Source organism: Phyllostomus hastatus, unplaced genomic scaffold (genome assembly GCF_019186645.2).
Source record: "Phyllostomus hastatus isolate PE091 unplaced genomic scaffold, TTU_PhHast_1.1 phas_scaffold_555, whole genome shotgun sequence".
Lineage (NCBI taxonomy): Eukaryota > Metazoa > Chordata > Mammalia > Chiroptera > Phyllostomidae > Phyllostomus > Phyllostomus hastatus.
In genome coordinates this window covers 10,345,047-10,366,270 of record NW_025334036.1, presented here as the reverse complement: position 1 = coordinate 10,366,270, position 21,224 = coordinate 10,345,047, and the positions used below count along the sequence as shown (strand labels likewise).

The following is a 21,224-nucleotide window of genomic DNA, read 5'->3' as shown; positions in this document are numbered from 1 at the left end:
GAGCCACACCAGCCAGGGACAATTCTTGCTGATGCAATGAAGACCCACGAGCCCATTAAATGCTAGTATTCCATTCTTACCTGTTTCTTTTGCCAGAATTCCCTAGTTTAGGCATTTTGAGTAAAGTTGCTCAATGTTATCTCAATCTTATTTGTTTTACAAGTCTAATGTATTCTATTTCTATCTCTCTAGAATGTTTCAGACGTTTAAAGACTGGTTTTGGTTGGAAAGATTCTGGCTTCCAACAACAATAAAGTGGTCAGATCTCGAAGATCATGACGGGCTTGTCTTTGTAAAACCCTCTCATTTGTATATGACAATTCCGTGTGCTTTTGGCTTGCTGATTATCAGACACTTCTTTGAAAGGTAAGTATTGTTTGTGTGTCTTTCGTTCCCTTTCCCCTTCTTTGTCCCAGCTCTAGAATAACAGAATCTTGGTGAGATCATTAAAAAAATCTGTTGTTCAGAAGTTGCAGCTAATAGGCTACCCAGATTCTTGGGGGTGGGGGTTCATGAAATCAAATGCACACTGAATGTTATCTAGAAGCTGAACAAATAAAAATTAGAAACAAGTGCTTGACGGGAGGGCGAGAGGGATAACGGGGGAAAGAAGGGGAAGGGTCTAGTCAAGAAACACGTATAAAGGACTCGTGGTCATGGGCACCAGGGTGGGGATCGACTGGGGGTGCGGGGACTGGCAGGGCTGGGGAGAGCAACGGGAAATATGGGGGCAACTGTAATTGAACAACAATAAAGTAAAAAAGAAAATTGAGATTGAGAGGTTAAGTATCACAGAGCTTATCAGTGTCATGGACAGTGTGGGGACCCAGTTTGTCTTCCACGTGCCCAGGCATCTGGCAAAGGACATGCATTTCCAGAAAGGCAGTGTTAGAGGAAGCTATGGCTAGGGGAAGCATTATCATTTTAGAATGCCTATAAAGTAGCAAAAATGGCTCATTAAAGACCAAATTTAGTATTACTTTATCACATAGTTTATTTTAAAGGTTTATTTAAAATTGTAATAGCAGCCCTTCATTCCAAAGTATAAGGAAATCAAAGAAAAAAATATTAATTTGCTTTCTCAGAAAAAGTAAACTTCTTTTTCTTAATTTAATTTAAATAGATATTACTTTCAACATTTTTATTAAAACTGTGCTAGTGTTATGATAATAGGAGATAAATGTTCATCTATAATCTCTATAGTTGTCTCTGTTTCAAAAAACTGTTATTAGCACATAATTTTTCTGGAGCAGAAAGAATATTTGAATGTCAAGAGTTGGAAAAACTTAAGACAAAATCTGATAAAGATCATTTTGTCCAAGACTAACTGTAATGCAGATCATATGTTTATAACCATTTGCAGGGTCCTTATCTCAGAAGTTAGTTTGACCAACTCTGTCTCATGGACTCTCCAAAAGGTTTCTGTACAAACAACTCCTTCCCTTGGGCCAAAAATGCGCTATTGCTCTTGGGAGGAGGAAGAGAAAGCCCCTGGATACCACTAACCCTAGCTGAGAACATTTGAAAGTGTTCTTCCTTTTTGACAGTTAATTCTAGTTTTTACTCACATGTTTGGATTTGTCAAAGAATGCATAAATAAATGAAGTAGGATTCTGCCACTGCACTATCAAATTAGCAAATTATTCTCTCTCATCCTAAAATGCATGCTTTCTTGCCGTGTGTCTGGTGATCTTGGAATTTGGCATCTAGTTCCTCTACTTATTTGCATTGCAGATTTCCTACTTTTTTTGGTGGACAGCTCCATTTTCTGTTTTGATGAGGACAGTGACCTAGAACATGCTTTTGGTTGCCAAAGCAGCACAGCTGTGGAGGACCAACTTGTCTTGGTCTTGGCCTGGCCAACAACAATTAGGAAGGAATCCAATCCTCTTTTAATTCCTAGGACTGTTCTTGATGCTTCTCAAGTGACTAAGTAAAGTCTGTATCATCTTTCCTATGTCTTTCTAATTTTAACTCCCAATAATTCACCCTTCGCTTTTTCCATTCTGTGACACTACAGAACGCTGTGTTGCTCTCCTGGTCCCATCTCTGTTTTAATGCAGTAGAAGCAAGGAAAAGATTACATGGAAGAGAAATTATGCATTTTGAAGTATAAGTTTATTTTTTCCAGGGCTTCCATATCATTCATATTAGATTAAACCATTTATGAATAAAATATTACACCTTACATTTAAATAGAAACTTACAGTTTGAGATATGTATAAAATCACAAGCGATATAATCTCAGTGGAGAAAATGAGAGGTAAGTGAACCAGCCAAGGTCAGACGAGAAATACATAAGGAGTAGCAGGCACCTTGGGACTTGCACGCACATGTTATGACACCAGGTTCAGGGGGGTTGGTTTTTTATTTTCCCCATACTGGTACTTCCTGGACTTTCACAGTGAAGTACTCCTGATGGCAAAAGGGAGTAAATTATTACCTCTTGTGAATGCAGAAGACACAGCCTAAAGGGTTGATAGCAAATGTGAAATTTACTGAACTGTTTTCTTTTAAGATTTTATTTTAATTTTTTTAGAGGGGAAGGGAGAGAGAAAGAGGAGGAGAGAAACATCGATGTGAGAGAGAAACATTGACCTGTTGCCTCTCCCACACCCCAGCTGGGGATCCAGCCGGCAGCCCAGGCATGTGCCCTGACCGGAATCAAACCAACAACGCCCAGCCCACGGAGCCACACTGGTCGGGGCTGAACTATCTTAAAAATTCACATAAATTTGACACCACATTTCAGCATCTCTTATCATGTTTATCACAAAAAACCTTCCTTCTTTTGTCCTAGGAACTATGACTAGGACTTGTGATTTGGCCACTTGTTTTTATCTGTTAGCACTAGCCAGGAGCCACGTCAGGTCAGGAAGTAATGCCCCTTTTCCTAGGTGTAGAGAGCAGGAGTGCAGAGACAGAACTGATAAGGACAGACAAGGACAGACAAGGAGATCACCTGACAGTGGCGGACATTTGCTTCATATTTTAGGATTTCCTTTCCTTACAAATTCTCGTTTGTGGCTTATATTTGATTTTCTTTTTTGGTCTAGAGTAGCAGTTTCTAACTCGTGTATCCAGACCCCTTTATGCATTCTTTTCTGTGCCTGAAGTGTTATTTAAAGGGGATCTAAGCTACTCAACTTTAAATACTTGTGGAATAAACACATTATCTCACAGTGAATTAGGTTCCCAGAAGAGCCCGAGGCAGGGGTGGAGTTGGTAAAATGAGAAGGTAATCTTTTTTCTTTGACCTAGTCCGTGACGAATACATCCCCCCCACCTCTACCACTTTTGCTCGGCAACAGGGCAGGAGGGGATAGCCCACCCTTCATTCTTTAAAGAAGGGTGGGTGGGGCTTCCTTCAGGAGTTCAGAAAGAATTGTTCCGGGCCACAGTTGAAACAGTCTCTCAATCCACACATTAGACATAAGTGTCATTTGAGATTGTATTGCTCCAGATATTTTGTTTTCTCACATAAAACCCTCTGCTTAAACTCTGGTTCAAAGAGCCTTTGAATCCTTAGGAGCAAGGAAACAATTTCATGCCAGTAGGCTATTGTTTCTATTTAGGAGAATTACTGAAACTTCATATGTTTAATGTCGGCCTAGGCCTGCCTGCCTTTTATTCAGTAAAATAGTATTAAAAAAGGGAGGGGCAGCTTCTGGGGTTGCGAGGCTTTCGCTCACAGGTAACTGACCTCACAGGTGCCAGATAAACAGGGGGCTACTAGGGTATCTGAATGGGGCCATAGGAAGGCTCAGTTCCGCAATAGTAGCAAACCTGAGAGACCCTTTCCTGGTGACTAACCTCTCTCCGAACCACTTATGTGGGAGCAGAAGTCCGCATTCTTTTTTCTTTCTCTTGGACTTTTTTCTATTCCGTATCAATAAAATGAAAGTTCATGTGACTTAGTCTCTAAGGTTCTTTTAGAGCTTAGACCTGTCCTTTCTCTTCTGTTTGCAGTTCAGTTTATCAGATATTTATTGTGCTGCTTTATTCCTCCTTTTACAAAATAGATTTTAGATTACATACCTATTCATATTTATTTACACCTACATTAGGTGAAGTGACCGATTCTCTAGATTTATTTGTAAAGGAAGGATAATGCCGAAGTAGAAAACTGTATTTATATATTCCCTCTGTCCTATGGAAAATGCTATTTCTGTGCCCGAAGCCTGGACACATAAAAAACAAGACTGTATTTCTCTTTCTTGAAATTAATATAGATTTGTTCTTCATATCAGCAAGTGTGCTGTGGATGTCTGTTTATCCGCTGTGTATACTTATCCACATGCTTATTCTCACATGACCCTTCAGAGGGGAATGTTATATACTTCATCTGGCTTGGAGATTGGCTGTATTCCCTTACCGCATAAGTCTTCTTGGCTTGATTCTGCTTTGCTTTTTCATTTTTCCTAACTTCTTCATTTCTAACATTTGAGGAGATAGCATTGAGTGATTATGATTGAGAGCATGACCATATTGAACCATTTTGTATTTGTGTTATTCTACTAGTAAAAACAATAAGTGTGTTCTCCAATAAAAATTTTCAACTAGTAGGTTGGATAAATGAACCAATTCCACTATTTATCCAAAACCCTGTCAGATATGTTTTCTGAGACTTTGTTAGTTTTCAGAACATCTTAGTTTTTGTTTTATTTGGACCTTTTATGCAAAGAGGGAAATAATTAATCATGCTCCTCAGATCATAGTATGCTATCTTCGGTCTAAGTAAGACCTCTTTTGATTGATTGATTTGAATTAACTTTTTCACTAATTACCTTTTATCCCCATTTCCTAGTCCCATTCCCCTCGCTGCTGGATTCTAATGTTTTTTATGGCTTTTGTTTGTATGACCCAGTAAAACATGTGCATAAACACAAATTGTATGTATTGTTAGTTGACATATGGTATGATGATAAGACCTTATTCTGTTTCTTCTCCTTTTTTTAAAGTATGGCACTATGTTTTATGATCTATCCCCATGGCTCTCTGTACATCTGGTGCATAATTAGTTTGTTTTTATATGTCTCTGAAATGTATGGGCCATTTCCAGGAGCACTTAGTCCATCTGGAAGTTGGATTGGTTTATACATTTTATCAGATTATCTTAGGAAATTTTTATTCAACTCCTATCGTTATAAAAAATGAATTGAAGGGCTAAATGATCATTCATAACTAAAATTTCCAGCATTTAATCAAACACAGAAACTCCTAAGTCAGGACAACAATAGACTGGCCTGGCAGGAGGTAGAGCTTTTGTTAGAATTAAGGGAAGCATGGAGACCTATTATTATCTTCAAAAATCAGTTTTATTGAGATACGATTTACATATAATAAAGTTCATCCAAAATTTGATGCCTTTTGACAAATATATACAGTCATGTAACATCACTGCAATAATGATACAGAAGTTTTTCATCAGCTGAAAAACTCCCCAGTACCTCATTCAGTTAGTGTCCTCCCCGAATACTAGCTCCTGCCAATCACTGACATGCTTTTGTCTGTACAGTTTTGCTTTTTCTGGATTTCCTATAAATGGAATCATATAGATTGCAATCTTTTGTGTCTTTCTTCATTTTGCTTAGTGTAATGCTTTGAGATTTTTTTCATGTCATTATGTGTGTAGTGATTCTCTATCATTGCTGAATAGTCTTTCATTGTGTTGTTATACCACAACTAATTTATCTTCTAATTAGTTGATGGAAATTTGGATTGTTTACAATTTTTGGCTGTTACAAATAGAGCTGCTATGAACATTTGAGTATAAGCGTTTGCTAGGCATGTGCTTTTATTTCTTTTGGTAAATAGCTAAAATGTTTGCTCTTCAAAAGACATTGTTAATGTTTGTATGTCCATACAGTGGATTATTAGTGAGCAAGAAAAAGGAATGAACTCTAAATATCATTATATTCGAATACATGGGTGGATCTCAAAAACATTAGACCTGGTGAAGGAAGCCAAATCTAAGCAACCATGTATTGTGCGAGTACATTTAGAATCCAGCAAAGTCCAAGCTGTAAAGACAGACATAGATCAGTGATGACGTGCGGCAGTGGTGCGGAAAAATAGGGTTAACACTAAACATGCACCCGGGATCATTCTACAGGTGACTCATGGTGATGCTTGTACAATTTGGTGAATTATCTTTAAAAAATCACTAAATGGTATACTTGAAAAGGGTAAATTATATGCTGTGCAAGGAGTGCCTTAATATTTATTTTAAAAAGATGTATAAATAAAATGAAAAGATAAACCATAGACTGGGAGAAAATATATGAAAAACATATGTTTTAAGGACATAAGTTGAGAATATATAATGAACTTATATAACACCCTAATAAGCAAAGAAATAATGATTTTAAAAATGGGCAAAATATTTGAGCAGATAGTTTACTGAAGAAGATATGTAAATGACAAGTGAACCATGTGAAAGATGTTTAACATAATCAGTAATTAGCAGAATACAAATTAAAACCACTGCATGCTGGAGGTGAATAAAAATGACAGAGTGAAGTACCTCTGAAAATTCTCTCCACAAAAGCAATCAGAAAACTAACAAATAGTGTCAAAATCAACTTTTCAGAGTTCAGAATTAACCAAAGGCTTGCAATAACCGAGAGAGAGTTACTTAAGAAAAACAGGTGACTCTTGGGAAAAACCAGCAAGCTTTGTGGCATTCCCACTTGCCCTGTTCCCATCCTGTACTCTGCACATCTGTGAGAGCCTCGCAGCACCAGCAGCAGCCCGCAGTTTCAGTGGGAAACAGCAGCCTTGCAGCCATCGCAGGGAGCGGAACCGAGTTGGAACTCCTTCAAAGCATCATTGCCAGAGAACTGTCACTCTCTGCCTGTCTAGCGGTTCCTTCAAAGACATGATTCACCTCTTCCCAGGCTGTTTTTATGGGACCCGACTCAGAACTGCCCACAGAGAAAAGCCTTTTCTTTGGGGGTGCTTGTCTAAAACAATTAGAGGCAACTGGTTAACTTTGGGAAGGTTTAGCTGGGAAATAGGATGTCCATAGGGAGCTTTGAAAAACTCTGACATATTCTTGGAAATCAGAGGCTGTTTGAATTTGTAGAGCTTTGGGCATGCTGAGGCTATCCACATGTTCACGGAAAACCTGGGAAAACCTTAATTTCTTACCTCTGGATGACCTTGAGGCTTTGTGCAAACTGGAAGTGAAGGCTAAGGCAGAGTTGTCAACTGCCTTCCATGCAGAAGATTAACAAGGAAATAGAAGACTTGATCCATACTATAAATCAAATCAATATAATAGACTTACATAAGACACACCACCTAGTAACAGCAGAATACACATTCTTCTTGGGAGCACAAGGAATATTCTCCAGGGTAGACCATCTATTAAGCCATAAAACAAGCCTGCATATGTGGAAAAGGATTGAAATTATATAAAATATGTTTTCTGACTACAATGCAATGAAAAATAATGACATTGGGAAATTAGAAAATATGTGGAAATTAAACAGCATACTTCTAAATAATTAATGGATCAGAGGAGATACCACAAGGTAAATTTGAAAGCACTGAGATGAATTAAAAAGAAAGCACTACACCAAAATTGAGGAGACACAGCAAGAGCGGTGCTTAGAAGGAGATTTATAGCTGTAAACACCTGTAATTGAAAAAGAAGAAAGATCTCAAATTGATAACCTAACCTTCTACTTTAGAGGAACTGGAGGAAAAAAGGAGAGCAAACTAAACTTAAAACAAGTAGAAGTTAGGAAATAATAAAGATTACAGTAAAAACCAAATCAATGAAAACCACTATACACCCAGTAGAACTGCTGAAGTTAAAAAGACCGGCAATGCCGAGTGTTGGCAGGGGTATGAACTGACTGGAACTCTGGCACATTATTGGTTGGGATGCCAAGTGGCACAATCACTTTGGAAAACAATGCACCAGTTTCTCATAATGTTAAATATACTTACCATACCACCCATCGACGCCATCCCTAGATATTTACCCAAGAGTATGTGACATTTCTCATAAGTTGGAACTTCAGAAAGGAACGTGGTGATTTCCATAAGATAATATCACCAAATAAGACTTTTAATATCAAAACCTTTTTTTCCTTTTTAATCTCTAGGAATTGTAAAAATAAAACTTTCAGTGGATCAGCCTATCCCAATTCCTGGATCTTGTGTATAAATATATTTGAATTTACATAGAATGAGTTTTTAAACTGTGCAAGTATTTTATTTTTTAAGTTATCGCTTGTATAAAAGGTCTCGGAATTCATTCACCTTGAACTTCTGCAGGGCAGATAGATGTTGGCTGTAGGTAGTCCAATGACAGCATGAACCAGTGACGGAGCCTTCATTTGGAATCTGAAGTTACAACCTGCGTTTTCTGGTGTTGTCGTGAATTCATTATTGGACTTTGAATTTACATTCTTTCTTATTTTTCTAGGTTTATTGCCACACCTCTAGCAAAAGCATTTGGCATTAAAGAGCAAGTTCGAAAGATTATACCGAACCCTGTCTTAGAGAATTTTTTCAAACATTCCACAAGGCAACCATCTCAAGTAAGTACAAATCCTTTGGTTTTGGATTTTAAAATCTCCTTTCTTAGTGTTTCAGTCATCTGTGGCTTACCTCATCCATGTAATAAATCTGTTCCAGTTAACTCACAAATGATTCATTTGGATTTTTTTCTCTATTGATAGGTTTTATAGCATTCCAAGCATAATATAAAATGGCAAATATTATAATATAAAGTAACAAATGTTAATAGCTGAACTGTTGTGTACAACTCTAGTGTTGAATACTAACAATTAATGCCATAAGTTGAGTATGAAGGTCAAAAATTAGTTTCTAATGGTAGGATATACTCGTATGCACAGTGCTGATTAAAGAAAAGATCACTATTGAGACAGAGGAGCCCATAGCTGACACTTCGGATGATGGTGGCACCACCCACACACATCACACACAATAAGGAAAGTGCCTGTTGTGGCGACTTTCATACAACAGACACTTCATTTTATCCAAGGCCGCAGCACACTCAGAAATGTGCTCTGCCCCACGTGCTCCCTGAAGACAGAATTTTGAGAAGCCATAACTCTCCTTACAATGCAGGATGTCCTTCGTGAAATGTTGTAGTGTCCTGCATGTCTATGTGCCGTAGAGCAAGCTTTTGACCCAACAGTTTAAAAAAATAGTGTCCAGGCAGGGCTAGTTTCTTTATACCTCCACAATTAAAGTGACAGTTGAAATGAAAACCTCCAAAAGCGGCCCACCCTCTTGATGAATGCAGACAGTTATCACTAATAATTTTAAAAGTCAAAAATATGTGCTAACACAGTTTTAGGATCGTTAGAGTTTTAAGGTGCTGAATTCCGTTGCTTCTGTGACATTGTGTGTTGTTGGGCGGGTGGGCTTCTTGCACAAAGAAGGCCCACTGAGGCCGCAGCATAGAGCACGAGGCAGAGCGTGCAGGATCGCTCGTGGCCAGCCAGCATCGTCTCGAACTTGTTCTACCCTCGGCGTCGGTATTTGACTTCCGTCTTTTTCTAAAATGAGGACAGTCTGACAAGCTGTCCCCATGTGTTCCTCTTTATTTCCACGGGCTCTGACAGAGTGCAGTCGTTCATCTGAATATCGCGGTTTCCACTAGAGAAAGTTATGCCTAAGCATCATTGTTTACATCTTTCAAAAGGGAAGTGACTGAGCTATGTTTATGAAAAATCAGGACTCTTTCAGGAGGTCCTTATTACCCTCAGTTTCTGTTGGGGGGTAACTAACTTTGGCAATACCTTGTATAAAACATGAAGGCTGGTGCCGTGCTGCCAGTTACCTGCTGGGCTTGCTCCAGCAAGAGCTTCAGGTTGACTTTCTAGGACATTTAAAATGATGCAGAAAGTTAGGTCTTCATCAAGTTTCCTTGCTGTGGAGAGACAGTAGCCATGTGCCAGTTAAAGAAAAACTAAGAAAACCTGAAAGAGATTTAGGGATTAGGTAATCTTTTTCTTTCATGATTGAGGTGAGGAAACTAAGCCTTCATAAGAGGAAATGAGCCGTCTGAGGTCACGCAGCTGATTAGTAGCTAAATTATAACCGGAACCCGGTCCCCAGCCTCCTGACCAGCGCGGTCCCTGTAGTGTCCAAGTGACTGCTTCTCCTGTACGTAGAATATTAAAAGTGTGTTTCAAAGGCTGGAACAACTGTAGTAATTGGTCTAACTCAATATGTACAGTATGCACATTGGCATTAGGAAAAAGCAGAAATGTTATACACCAACCCCAAACCAAGAAGATGAAGGAAAATAATTAAGATTTCTAAGTTATGTTGCTTGCAGATTATAAAATTGAAGCAGTATTTGCATAACAGATCCAGAGAACAGGTTGTCCAAAAAAATACCCATAGATTACAAGCACTAGAACTTGGGAAGACAGACTATAATAGAGGAAGACAAAGGACATGACTTAATAGTAATTTCAGATGTGGAAACAAAATAATCTCATAATACCTCCCACATTAACTTGGCCAATGTCATACAAATAGCATTGTGTCTGTATTTTGTCATACAGACAGCCACAAATTTGGCAGAGGGAAAACAAGTTGTCAGAGGAAGCGAAAAACGTTTTGTGCTGTTTCAAGATACGGGTGTTACCTCAAAGTATCCCAAAGCTATCATGGCAGAATGCTGCAGTGGTAATACATGTGGGTCACACATGCCTTTACCAAAACAACGGCGTACGCGGATCGGAGGATGCTCCTTCAGCTGTGATGGGCTGCACCCGCAGAAGCAAAGCTATTTCAGTATATAAAGTAACAATTCTGGGCTGGTTAGCACAGAAGGGTATAACATGGTATTGCTGAGGCCCCAAAATGCTAGGCATGTCATCTTTCCATGAGAGTTGTGAGCCATGATTTTGCACAATTCTTTTGTGCCTGTGTATGTGCAGCTGTGTGTCCATTATTTATATGTGTGTTTATGTCTCTCTTTATATATGTCTCAGTAACAACTTCAAGATGTATTGGTAGAGAGCCATGATAACAGACCCACAGCTCTGGCTAACAGATCAATGACTCTGCTATTGATAAAATGGAGTAACAGCAGAACTTATGATCTAGCCCTCTCCCTTAGCAAAACCGCAACGAGAACTGATGCAGAAAAATAAGTCTGCAGCTCTGGGAGTGACCTCAAGAAAACGTGGCACTGTGAGACTGACAGAAAACCCGGTATCACACTTCATGAGGGCATTCTACTTTGCTAGCTGTCTCATCCACTGACCCAAGCTTTTTAGAGCAAAAAACTCTCTAGTTCAGTTTAATCTACAGGTGAAACATGTAAGAGCCAAAGAGGTCGGGCCATCCCTCTGCACTCCTGGAGGGTTTCTGTCAAGCAGCTGGGCCTCTTGGCCCCCACTGGGGGCTCTTCCTCCAGGCCCTCCTTGAGGCCCTCCACAGTGCCGAAGGTAAAATATGGGTCATGAGGCCAGACGGTGCGGTCCAGAGTCTGGCTGTGCTGCAGACTGTGTGTGGAGGCGGGCAGATTAACTGCTCTGTGCCTCAGTTGCCCCTTCTGTGAATTGAGTGTGATACTAATGCTTATCTCACAGGGCTGTCATGAGGACTGAGCTGAGTCCTTAGAATAGTGCCTGACATACAGTGGGTGCTCAGCGTGTGGTGCAGTTCGTATCTCTCATACTGACTTCTACAGGAGTGTTTTTAAACGTGTCTTCACAACTCAAATTGTCCTAAGGGAACATCATTTATTTCTTAATTGTGCTTGTTTCCATAACAGTTGCATAATTTTCTGTACATTGTAGGCCTTGAATAAATGCTCATTTCATGTGTCAATGAAAGAGAACACTTCTAGAGACTTGTTTGCAAGAGGATCTCCATCCCACTCAACACCACTGTAGTGGATGAGCCAGTATTGCGAAGACTGACTTTTAGCCAGATTCATCTGTGCTGCAAAACAGAAAAAAAATGCTTCAAGTCCTGTTCGATTCCTGTCTTCTAGATGCATTTGCTAGGCAGCTGTCTGTAGACATGATGGGATAATAACATTGTTCTCAGACCTGGGAAAACTCCATTCAGAGGGCAGGGACATTGCTTTGCTCCCTGCTGAATCTGCAATGCCTAGAGCGGTGCTTGGCACTAGTGAGTAGAGCTCTGCCCACGACATCTTTTCAGATAACTGAGTGAGGAAAGCATTTAAACCAGTCAGGCTAGAACCTCGGCCACTTCCGCCTAAGAATATATAGAGTATAGTGCTGTAGCATTTCAGAATACGCCCTGCTATGGACCAAGCTACAGAGTTTGGATTACACCCTCTGGGGGATTTGTTCATGTTTGCAGATTATTTTAGAAGCAGAGGTGCACATCTTCTCAAATGGTTTTGCCCATGGTCTCCCTTGTGGGTTCAGCCATCATCCACAGCACTGACACAGCACGTGACAATCCACATAACACATTCACATCCAGGAGCCCCCAGTCCTCTACTCCTGGGAGGCAGCAAGCAAGCACGAACTTTGTAACTAACCCTCTTGCACGGGGCCTCAGAGGGTAGTGCTCAGGGCTGCACAGTGGGAAGTAGCAGAAGTGCACCTGCTGCTTCTGGTTGCCAGCCGTGTTCTCCTGCCCCTCTGCCTGCTGTGCTCTTCTTCCTGGGAGGGGGTGTGATGAGCATGGTGTGCTCTCCAAACTCGTCCAGCCTGGGTGCCAGGCCCTCTTTGCCGGTGCAAAGACGCAGGGGCCTACAGCCAAAGGGCAGATGGGACACGGCCCCCGCCTTATCTCATACGGCCCCTGCCTTCTTTACAGGCTGCAAGAGGAGACTTTAAAAACTCGAGCAGCCTATAACCCACAAGATCAATTCCAGACAAGGCCACCTTTGATGTGACTCTGGCCACATCTTTCCTTCTCTCCTCTTTGTAGGATTGTACACTGCGAGGCCTCTTTCTGTTTCCCAAGTGTTCCCTGGTCACCCTCCATGTGACCTCACCTGCTGTCCCCTCTGCCAGGACATTCTCCTTCCTCATCCTTTCTTTCTTGAGGCATTTCCAGGGTTCAGCTTAAGTGTAACTTCTGGGAACTGCTGACATAAGGCCAGGTCATGTGGTGCCCTAATCTTCCCCTCTCTTGGCACTCGTCTTATCTTATTAGACTTCTTTGTTTTAGTTTTGACTTCCTCCCCAGACAGACTTTACCCTGCGAAGTAGGGTCCTATTTCAGTCTTGCTTATTTAGATCTCCAACAGCTGGCAAAATGCCTGCAAGAAGTAGGCACCCATGAGTAGCTGCCAACTCAGTGTCCTCCAAAACACAAAAACAAAACAAAACAAAACTAAACTAAACTAAACTAAACTAAACAAAACAACAGCCGGTGAGCCGCCGGCCTATCAGTGACTAGGTATTGGAGAGGGTGATGTGCGGGGAAACAGAGTAATACAGGCTGCATCCTGTTTTGCTTTGTTTTTGCCTGCTTTCTCTGCAGGTTAAGGAATAGGCCAGCAGTTAGCAGGCGTGTGGAAGCTGCCGTTAGTCCTTTGCCAGTCTCAGCCCGAGAACTTCCTTATGAATGTTACATGCTGTTGCACTGAGTACCGGAGCCATTATATCAACAGTACACAGAAGCACAGCACCAGCTAGGTTACTCACTGGTCATGCACTCTCAGGTGTCCAGCTGTCGGGCCACGGGCAGGCTTTGTTTGTCCCGCACAATGTTGGTGCAAGATTGGCTTAAATTTACTTTGAGGTATTGGTCAACAGTAAGAAAACCTCATGATGTCACATCGAAGTTCTGAGCCTACACCTCCGTTCTGGGACCTACCAACTAGAGTGTGGTCCCAGCTACACCTTGGGGACAAGGCAGGGGTATTTCTGTTTGCTGTGTCCAGGTGGCTTCGGCTTATTTCCTCAGCACGGAAGCTGAGGGTCAGTTTTATAGAATTTTATTTTTCTCATGGTAAAGTTAAGAGGAAAATACTTCTTGTACTTACATTGGAAAATGAAAGATCAAGAAAGCTGGTGCTTGAAAAAAATTACAGAGCTCATTTCGTTGTCAAAGTGGCGAGTACTACAGGTTTAACATACAAAACATGCCTGTGTTGAAAGGCTGCAACTTAAAACACCACTCTGGCCCTGGCTGGTGTGGCTCAGTGGATTGAATGCTGGCCTACAAACCAAAGGGTCCCAGTTTGATTGATTCCCAGTCAGGGCACTTGCCTGGGTTGCAGGCCAGGTCCCCAGTAGGGGGTGCTCAAAAGGCAACCACACATAGATGTTTCTCTCCCTCTCTCCTTCCCTTCCCTTCTCTAAAAAAGTAAAATAAATAAAATCATAACATGTAACTGCTTCCTAGAAGAAAAGCAATCACCATTTTTATATTCTGCAATCATTTTTTATGATCGGAACTATTTCAGATCAGATTAAAATAGGCTGTATGTGTGATTAAATGTGAAAGTGATGACCAGCACCTGTGTGAATTTTTCCTGTAATATCTTTTAGAGTTATTAGAAAGATCATGTAAAATAACAGAATGTGTGCTAGCCTAAGTTCTAGTCCTCAGTTTGCTACTAACTTTAGGTCTTACACAATTACTAAAATTCTGTTTCCTCATAGGGAAAAATGAAGAGAGTGGGTTTGACTGGCATCTTAGACTCTACCTGGTACCTAAGAAGCTCTGAATAAAATTGAGCTGATGAATGAGCTCATGTGTGCAACCTGAACATGTGGGTTGCTACCAACTTATAAAGAATTGATCTCTCTAAGTAAATCAGAGTTCTGGGATACTAACATTCTCTCTATTTAGGGATTATAGGTGTGTGTGTGTGTGTGTGAGAGAGAGAGAGAGAGAGAGAGAGAGAGAGAGAGAGAGAGAGAGAGAGAGAGAGAGTGTTTTCATGAGCAAAAGGGGTGAATTCTCTGGCCCAAGTTTGAGGAGGAATTTTTCTCCTCTCCAGTACACGAGCTCTCGCAATCCAATCTCACTGTCTCTTGACTGCCTGCCAATCCGACTCTGCTCTTTATCACTCATTCACTCGTTTCATCCCTTTTCAGACCGATATTTATGGACTGGCAAAGAAGTGTAACTTGACAGAGCGCCAGGTTGAAAGATGGTTTCGGAGTCGGCGGAACCAAGAGAGGCCTTGCAGGATGAAGAAATTCCAGGAAGCTTGGTAAGGACAGTCAAACCTCTGAAATGCTGCAGTTTTATGTGGAGCTGGATGGTCATCTCTTTCTGAGACGGGTTGGCACCCAGCTTTGTCCCTGACCAGGCGGGTGCTTTAGACTAGTCTCCTGTTCACAATGGTGCTCCAGCTTCCTTCTCTGTGAAACGGGGCAAACTGTAAGGTCTCTAGGATGAGCAGGAGATACTATGTTCTTATCTTGAAGTCCAGAAAAATCATAAAAATGTCTTAGCTGGTGTTTATTTTTTCTAGAGCAGGGGTTGGCTCTGGTTCACAAGACTTTATCACTTGTTTCCAATCACATCGTAATTGTTATAACACATTATAAGAGTAGAGAATGTCTGTTCTCCGCCCATAACACCAAGAGGACTTCCTTCTGTTTCACTGGGCTCATTGCTCCCCACCCCCGCCTGTGGACTGGGCAGCCAGGTCCTGCGGGCGCACCACTTGGCTCAGCGAGGTGGGAGAGGCAGGAGGGCTGGGACACCAAGGGGAAATTTTGCCAGAGCTGGCTATTTGGAATATGCTCTGAGAACAATGAACTGCACTGAACTTCTTTTTGGTTTTACTTGAGATCTTTCTTTTGTCTGTTTTTCTCTCTTGAAGAATATTGTAGTAATATAGGCCACACACATTTGGTGGCCAAAACAGACACCTGTGTTCCTCTTCCTTACATTCAGACCAATGCACGTGAGTTGGGTTGTGTCTGATGTTGCATTCTGCATACCCACAGTGTTCCTCCTTCCTGCCTGTTTGTTGAGGTCCTCTCATTGCCTAGTGACTTTCAAGAGGCCATTTTGTTTTGATGGGGAAGTGGATAGGGAGCTGATAGAAGGCTCTCAGATAAAGAAGCAGAGCCTTCAATGGCCTCCTGAGTGCTGTCATCCAGCTGGGAAACGGTCATGTTAAGAGGCACAGACACTTCAGGTTGCTGCTCACTCCTCATCACACACTTCTGCTGCCTTTCCCATCGTGGCTGGAGGTGTGTGGTCTGGCCTCTTTCTAACGGCCTCTCTCTGATTTTAGCTCTTGAGAGATTGGTTCATGTTCGTGCTGGTGTGAGCTTGGCATGGGGGCATCTCTCTGCATCATCACCACAAAGCACTCCAGAGTGGAGCGGTCTCCTTGTACGTCTTCCTGTTTTCCTGCTGTCCTTCATGCCTTCTTTCTAGCATGTGGTCTTATCTTCAAGTCCCCAGGCAGGGGCTGACTGTCTGCTGAGTCGTACTCCAGTGAAATTCTCTGCTAATTCCCTGTACATCATAGGGCTTTGCAGTTTATAAATAATCATTGATTCTCCCAGCAATGGCGGGAGGCAGTCGGGGGTGATGGAGCTAGCCCTGTGTAAGAAATGGGGAACTACATATCCATCTAGTTTCAGGCACTTCCTCAGAGTCACTGGGCTGTTGGCAGGGCTGTGGTACTTGGGTCTTCTGACTCCTTTTCTGATGCTCTTCGCTCCACTTTACCTCCCTCACCATCCGATGCTCTTCTTAGCAAGCAGAGAACCTGCTATGTCAAGTAACTGGGTCCCAGGGCCCAGCATTTGGGAATCTGTACATCAGCAAGTTCACTGAAAGTTGGCCACAGAGTTCAGGTTACACAAGGGAATTTTGAGTTGCTGTAATCAGTCTGGCAATGCAGAGGATTACATTGACTATCTTCTCTTGTACACAGCACTGTCCTACATTGTGGGGAGAGATTTTTATAGGGAACAAAAAGTGGAAGGCATGGTCATAAGCCTTGAAAGCTCATCAGGAAGATGAGATTACCACTTTCGAAACCATAGCATCTATTGTGACTCTACTCCAGTGGCACACGGACCTCTACACCTGCAGTCCACGGTCAAGTATAGATGCACTGTGAGCTTTCAGAGGAGCTGGCCTCGGTAGGGCTGAACCATTAGGAAAGGGTTTCTTAGAGGAGGTCAGACATAAGCTGGGCCTTGAGGAATGCATCCAATTTACATAAGAAAAGAAAGTATGATTTGAAGGCAATCTGTTTCAAGTAAGGCAGAGGCACAAAGCGGGAAATTATTGAAGTATTTAGGAAACAGGAATGGACCACAACATCAAATTTAAGCTTTATCTAATTCTTTAGCAATGTCCCAAATTTTCTGTAATCCAGATAACTGTTAAAAGTTGTTATGGACTAAATTAGTAGACTAAAGCAAAATGCCAGCCTGTTTAATTGTATAGGAACAGCACTTGGTTGCATCAGCTCTGGAATGTGCTGCCTGAGCTTAGCAAGACGTACCCAGGGGGCTGTGAAAATCTCAGGAGCTTCTCAACACCGAGTCCTTACAAATCACGCTCCAGGAGGCAGGCAGTCCTCTGTAATATCAAGGTGGAACAGCCACAAACACCTCAAGTACAGGATAGATTAGCTCCAAGCACCTTCATTTCAGTGTATTATTTACTTAGTTTCTTTAATGATGATCCCTAATTCCTGTTCCACAGCATTTAAGGATTTTAATCCACAGCTGATCCTTTATTTTTGGGTCAAATTCCATACTAGCTGGTCACTTTTCTTTTTAAAATATGATTTCCATTTAGCAATGTGCAGTTTACTGTAAAAATACCTGGTAATGGCTGATATGTATATAGGCAGGGGTCTCCCCCAGTGCTGGAGGGAGGGCCGGCCCGGGCAGGCCTGCTGCCCTCTCCGTCTGCCTCTCCCACTGCAGCCCCACACCTGCAGGTCCTCTCACTGCCGGTCCAAGTTCAGTCTGTCCAGTTCCACCCGGATTTCACCCTGCGGCCTCATCTTTCAGCATTACCATCTGAGCCCAAGTTGTCAGTTTCTGGATTTTTTTCCCCAAGACCCTCTGCCACACACACACACATACACAATTATTTTTATCTCAGCCTTGCCTGGGGTGGGGGTGACTTCTACTACCTTATGTTCTTTGGAATTAAATAAGATGGGGCTGACAAGGATGCCATCATTCGTCTAGTTATTAGAGAGGTGTAGCCGTTCTCACACATTTTGGTTTCAGGGCCCCTTTGTTCTGTTAAAAACCATTAGAAACCATTAAAAACCCCAAAGAACATTTGCTCATGTGTGTCTTACCTACCAATAGTTACACTATTAGAAATGAAAACTGAGATGTTCATAAAACATATGAATGACACATGTCATCAGCTCTTTGAGCAATGATATGATCACACTCCGTGGACCTTCTAGAAGTGTCCACTGGACACCTGTGAGGGAGTGGGAGCAAAGGGCAAACACTATTTCAGTATTACTGTGACGGCATTTTGATGTCAGGGGTCCTAGGTGCACACTTTGAGAAGCCCTAGTATAGTGTGGTGAAACCTGCTAGGACCGGTCCAGAAAGACAGGAAATTTGGGTTTTACTCTTAGATCTGGTTGTTTCTGTATGGCCCTGGGTAAGTTAGGTGACGTCTCTCGACCTCAGTGTCCTCAGTACTCCTTTTATCTGCCTGTGAGGGCCAGGCACCTACTTCATGAGCTTGTGGTGAAGAAAAACATGCAATGAGGCACATACATGTGTGTTTAGCACAGTGCCTGGCACTGGGTCAGGAGGTCAATGCATGCTTGAGAAACACAGGCTAGGAGCTGTGCCACCGACTTAAAACTGCCTTTGGGGCTGCAGGTCTCACTGGCTCCTCATTTCTGTGCTTTTTGCTCAGCTACGATCGTCAGGGAGCCCAGGAAAAGCCCTCTGCAGCTAAGCATGGGCCTTTGCTGGGCCAACCCTAAACAAGTCACATGAGAACAGGTCTCAACCAGCTCGTTGTGTAAAATGCCCTTTGGGTGTTTTCATGGTTTGACTTTCTGAGCGATTGAACCCCATTTCTTTTTTAATCTATGGAAACAAGCCATGAGGAAAAGCTGTTATCAAGGTTATGTGATAATGTTCGGGAAACATTATGCTGGATTCAGGGTCCAAAGACCTGTGCTTCTGCCTCAGCTGTTACTGCGCAGCTGTGTGAGCCAGGGAAAAGGCCCGGCCTCTGTGAGGCTGGTTCCCTCCCATTGCACGGTGGGAGCGAGCCCACACTCCTCTCTCTCTGTAGCTTATAGGCATGGCACCAGACAAATGTGAGGAAGAAATATTATTTTTAGTATTGTTGTTGTTACTTCAGCAATCACTAGATAAAATAGCAGTACTTTTTAAAAATGTTACTGTAAAGCTGTGAGCACACTCCGAAGTAGAAACACTAGTGGGATGAACTGTGCATGCTGTGTGTCCGTCACCACCTTTAGTCACTGTCATCTCAGGCAGTGCTCTGTCATCTGTGCCCCACCTGCTTTTCTCCCCCACTGCAGGTATTCTTTGTGGGTCATGCTTGTTCAGTTTCAGTGAGTGTGATTGACATACAGCACTGTATGCATTTAAGTATACAGTATAATGACTTGACTTACATATATTGTGAAATGATTACCACAAGTTTAGTTAATATTTATCATGTCATACAGATTAAAAAAAAAAGGGAGGTTTGTTTCCTTGTGATGAGAACTTTCAGGGTCTACTCTCAGAAACTTTCAAATATACCACACAGCAGAGTATGGGATGTAATGTACGATATGGTGACTATTTATCTTGTAACTAGAAGTTTACACCTTTTAACTGCCTTTGTCCAATTATTATTGAAGGTCATTTTTGAAGCAGATGTCAGACATTGTATGATTTCACCTGTAAATATTTTTTTAAAGATTTTATTTATTTATTTATTTATTTTTTAGAGAGGGAAGGGAGGGAGAAAGAGAGAGAAACATCAATGTGCGGTTGCTGGGGGTCATGGCCTGCAACCCAGGCATGTACCCTGACTGGGAATTGAACCTGCGACACTTTGGTTCGCAGCCCATGCTCAATCCACTGAGCTACGCCAGCCAGGGCCTGTAAATATTTTAATATGTATATATTATTATATATGTATATATTCATTATATATACATATCATTTAATATGTATTATATACATATCTCTAAAAGATACATACCATAGTAATTTTAAACATAATTTTAATACCAATATCATACCTTTAAAGTTTTATAACAACAAATAGTCAATATTCATATTTCCTTAACTATCTCAAATCTCCTTTACAGTTTGTTTATTTGAATTAGGATCTAAATGAGACCCATGCATTACAATTGGGTGATATGTCTTTAAAGTCTCTTAATTTATAGTCTTTATCCAGACATGAGAAAAAGATACCCTTTCAGAATATGCTTTTCAGAGGCCAGATAGTCTGACCACATAGAAGCCTTTTCACTGGGAAATAAATGGGGATAAAATAAATGATCTGTTGATAATACTAACATCAAACCATCACTTACTGCATGTCAGGAACTAGGCTGAGCATAATAATAATAATGAACAAAAATAATGGAAACAACTGCCACTTATTGTTGCTAACTTCACGCTAGACTATATGATCAGTATTTTTCATAAACTACCTTCAGTTTTTTTTTACATTTTGAGTCAAGTTTTGTTGTTTCCATGTTACAGATGAAGAGACTGAGGCTCCTGGAGGCTAAGTGCCCTCCTGAAAGCCATAGCATTTAATAAGCGGCAGAGTTAAGACCTCGACTTAGATGTGTTCGTCCAGAGTGTGTGTTCTTTCCATGCTGCCACATGTTTTTCTCCTCAGATGTCAATCACCTTTACAAGACTTTTCTTTCTTTTGGCAGCTGGCGATTTGCATTTTACTTAGTGATTACTATTGCTGGAATCGCGTTTCTATACGATGTAAGTTGTCTTTTTGATATCTTTGGTTGGGATTTGTCATTCCTTTTTAAAAATTCCTGCCCTCAATTTTCTTCGGGTATAATACTTTCAAGAAGATGATCAGCTCTTAAACCCCCAACGCCTCTAATGCCTAGAGAAGTAACAACATCTCAGTCCGAAAGCCTTCCTTAAGCTTTGCACTTGCAAAGTTAACTTTTAAACCTAATCTCTCCCTATTTCCACTTATGCAACTCATGCACCAACTAAACTAGCCTACTGATTGGCCACTGACCATACCTGGTACATCCCCACTTTTGGGTTTTATCACATTTTATCCCCTCTGCCCAGGAA

The 21,224-nt window shown here is 41.5% G+C and overlaps 1 protein-coding gene across 1 annotated transcript in view; it reads left to right on the top strand.

Annotated features, from left to right (window-relative positions):
• Window positions 1-21,224, top strand: part of CERS3 (ceramide synthase 3) — an 80,911-nt gene that overhangs the window by 21,799 nt on the left and 37,888 nt on the right. The window contains exons 3-6 of the mRNA XM_045825020.1: window positions 193-366; window positions 8,441-8,555; window positions 15,042-15,160; window positions 20,837-20,894. Of these exons, the coding sequence (XP_045680976.1) occupies window positions 194-366; window positions 8,441-8,555; window positions 15,042-15,160; window positions 20,837-20,894 (465 nt within the window). The 5' untranslated portion in view covers window position 193. The remainder of the gene's footprint in view (window positions 1-192; window positions 367-8,440; window positions 8,556-15,041; window positions 15,161-20,836; window positions 20,895-21,224) is intronic.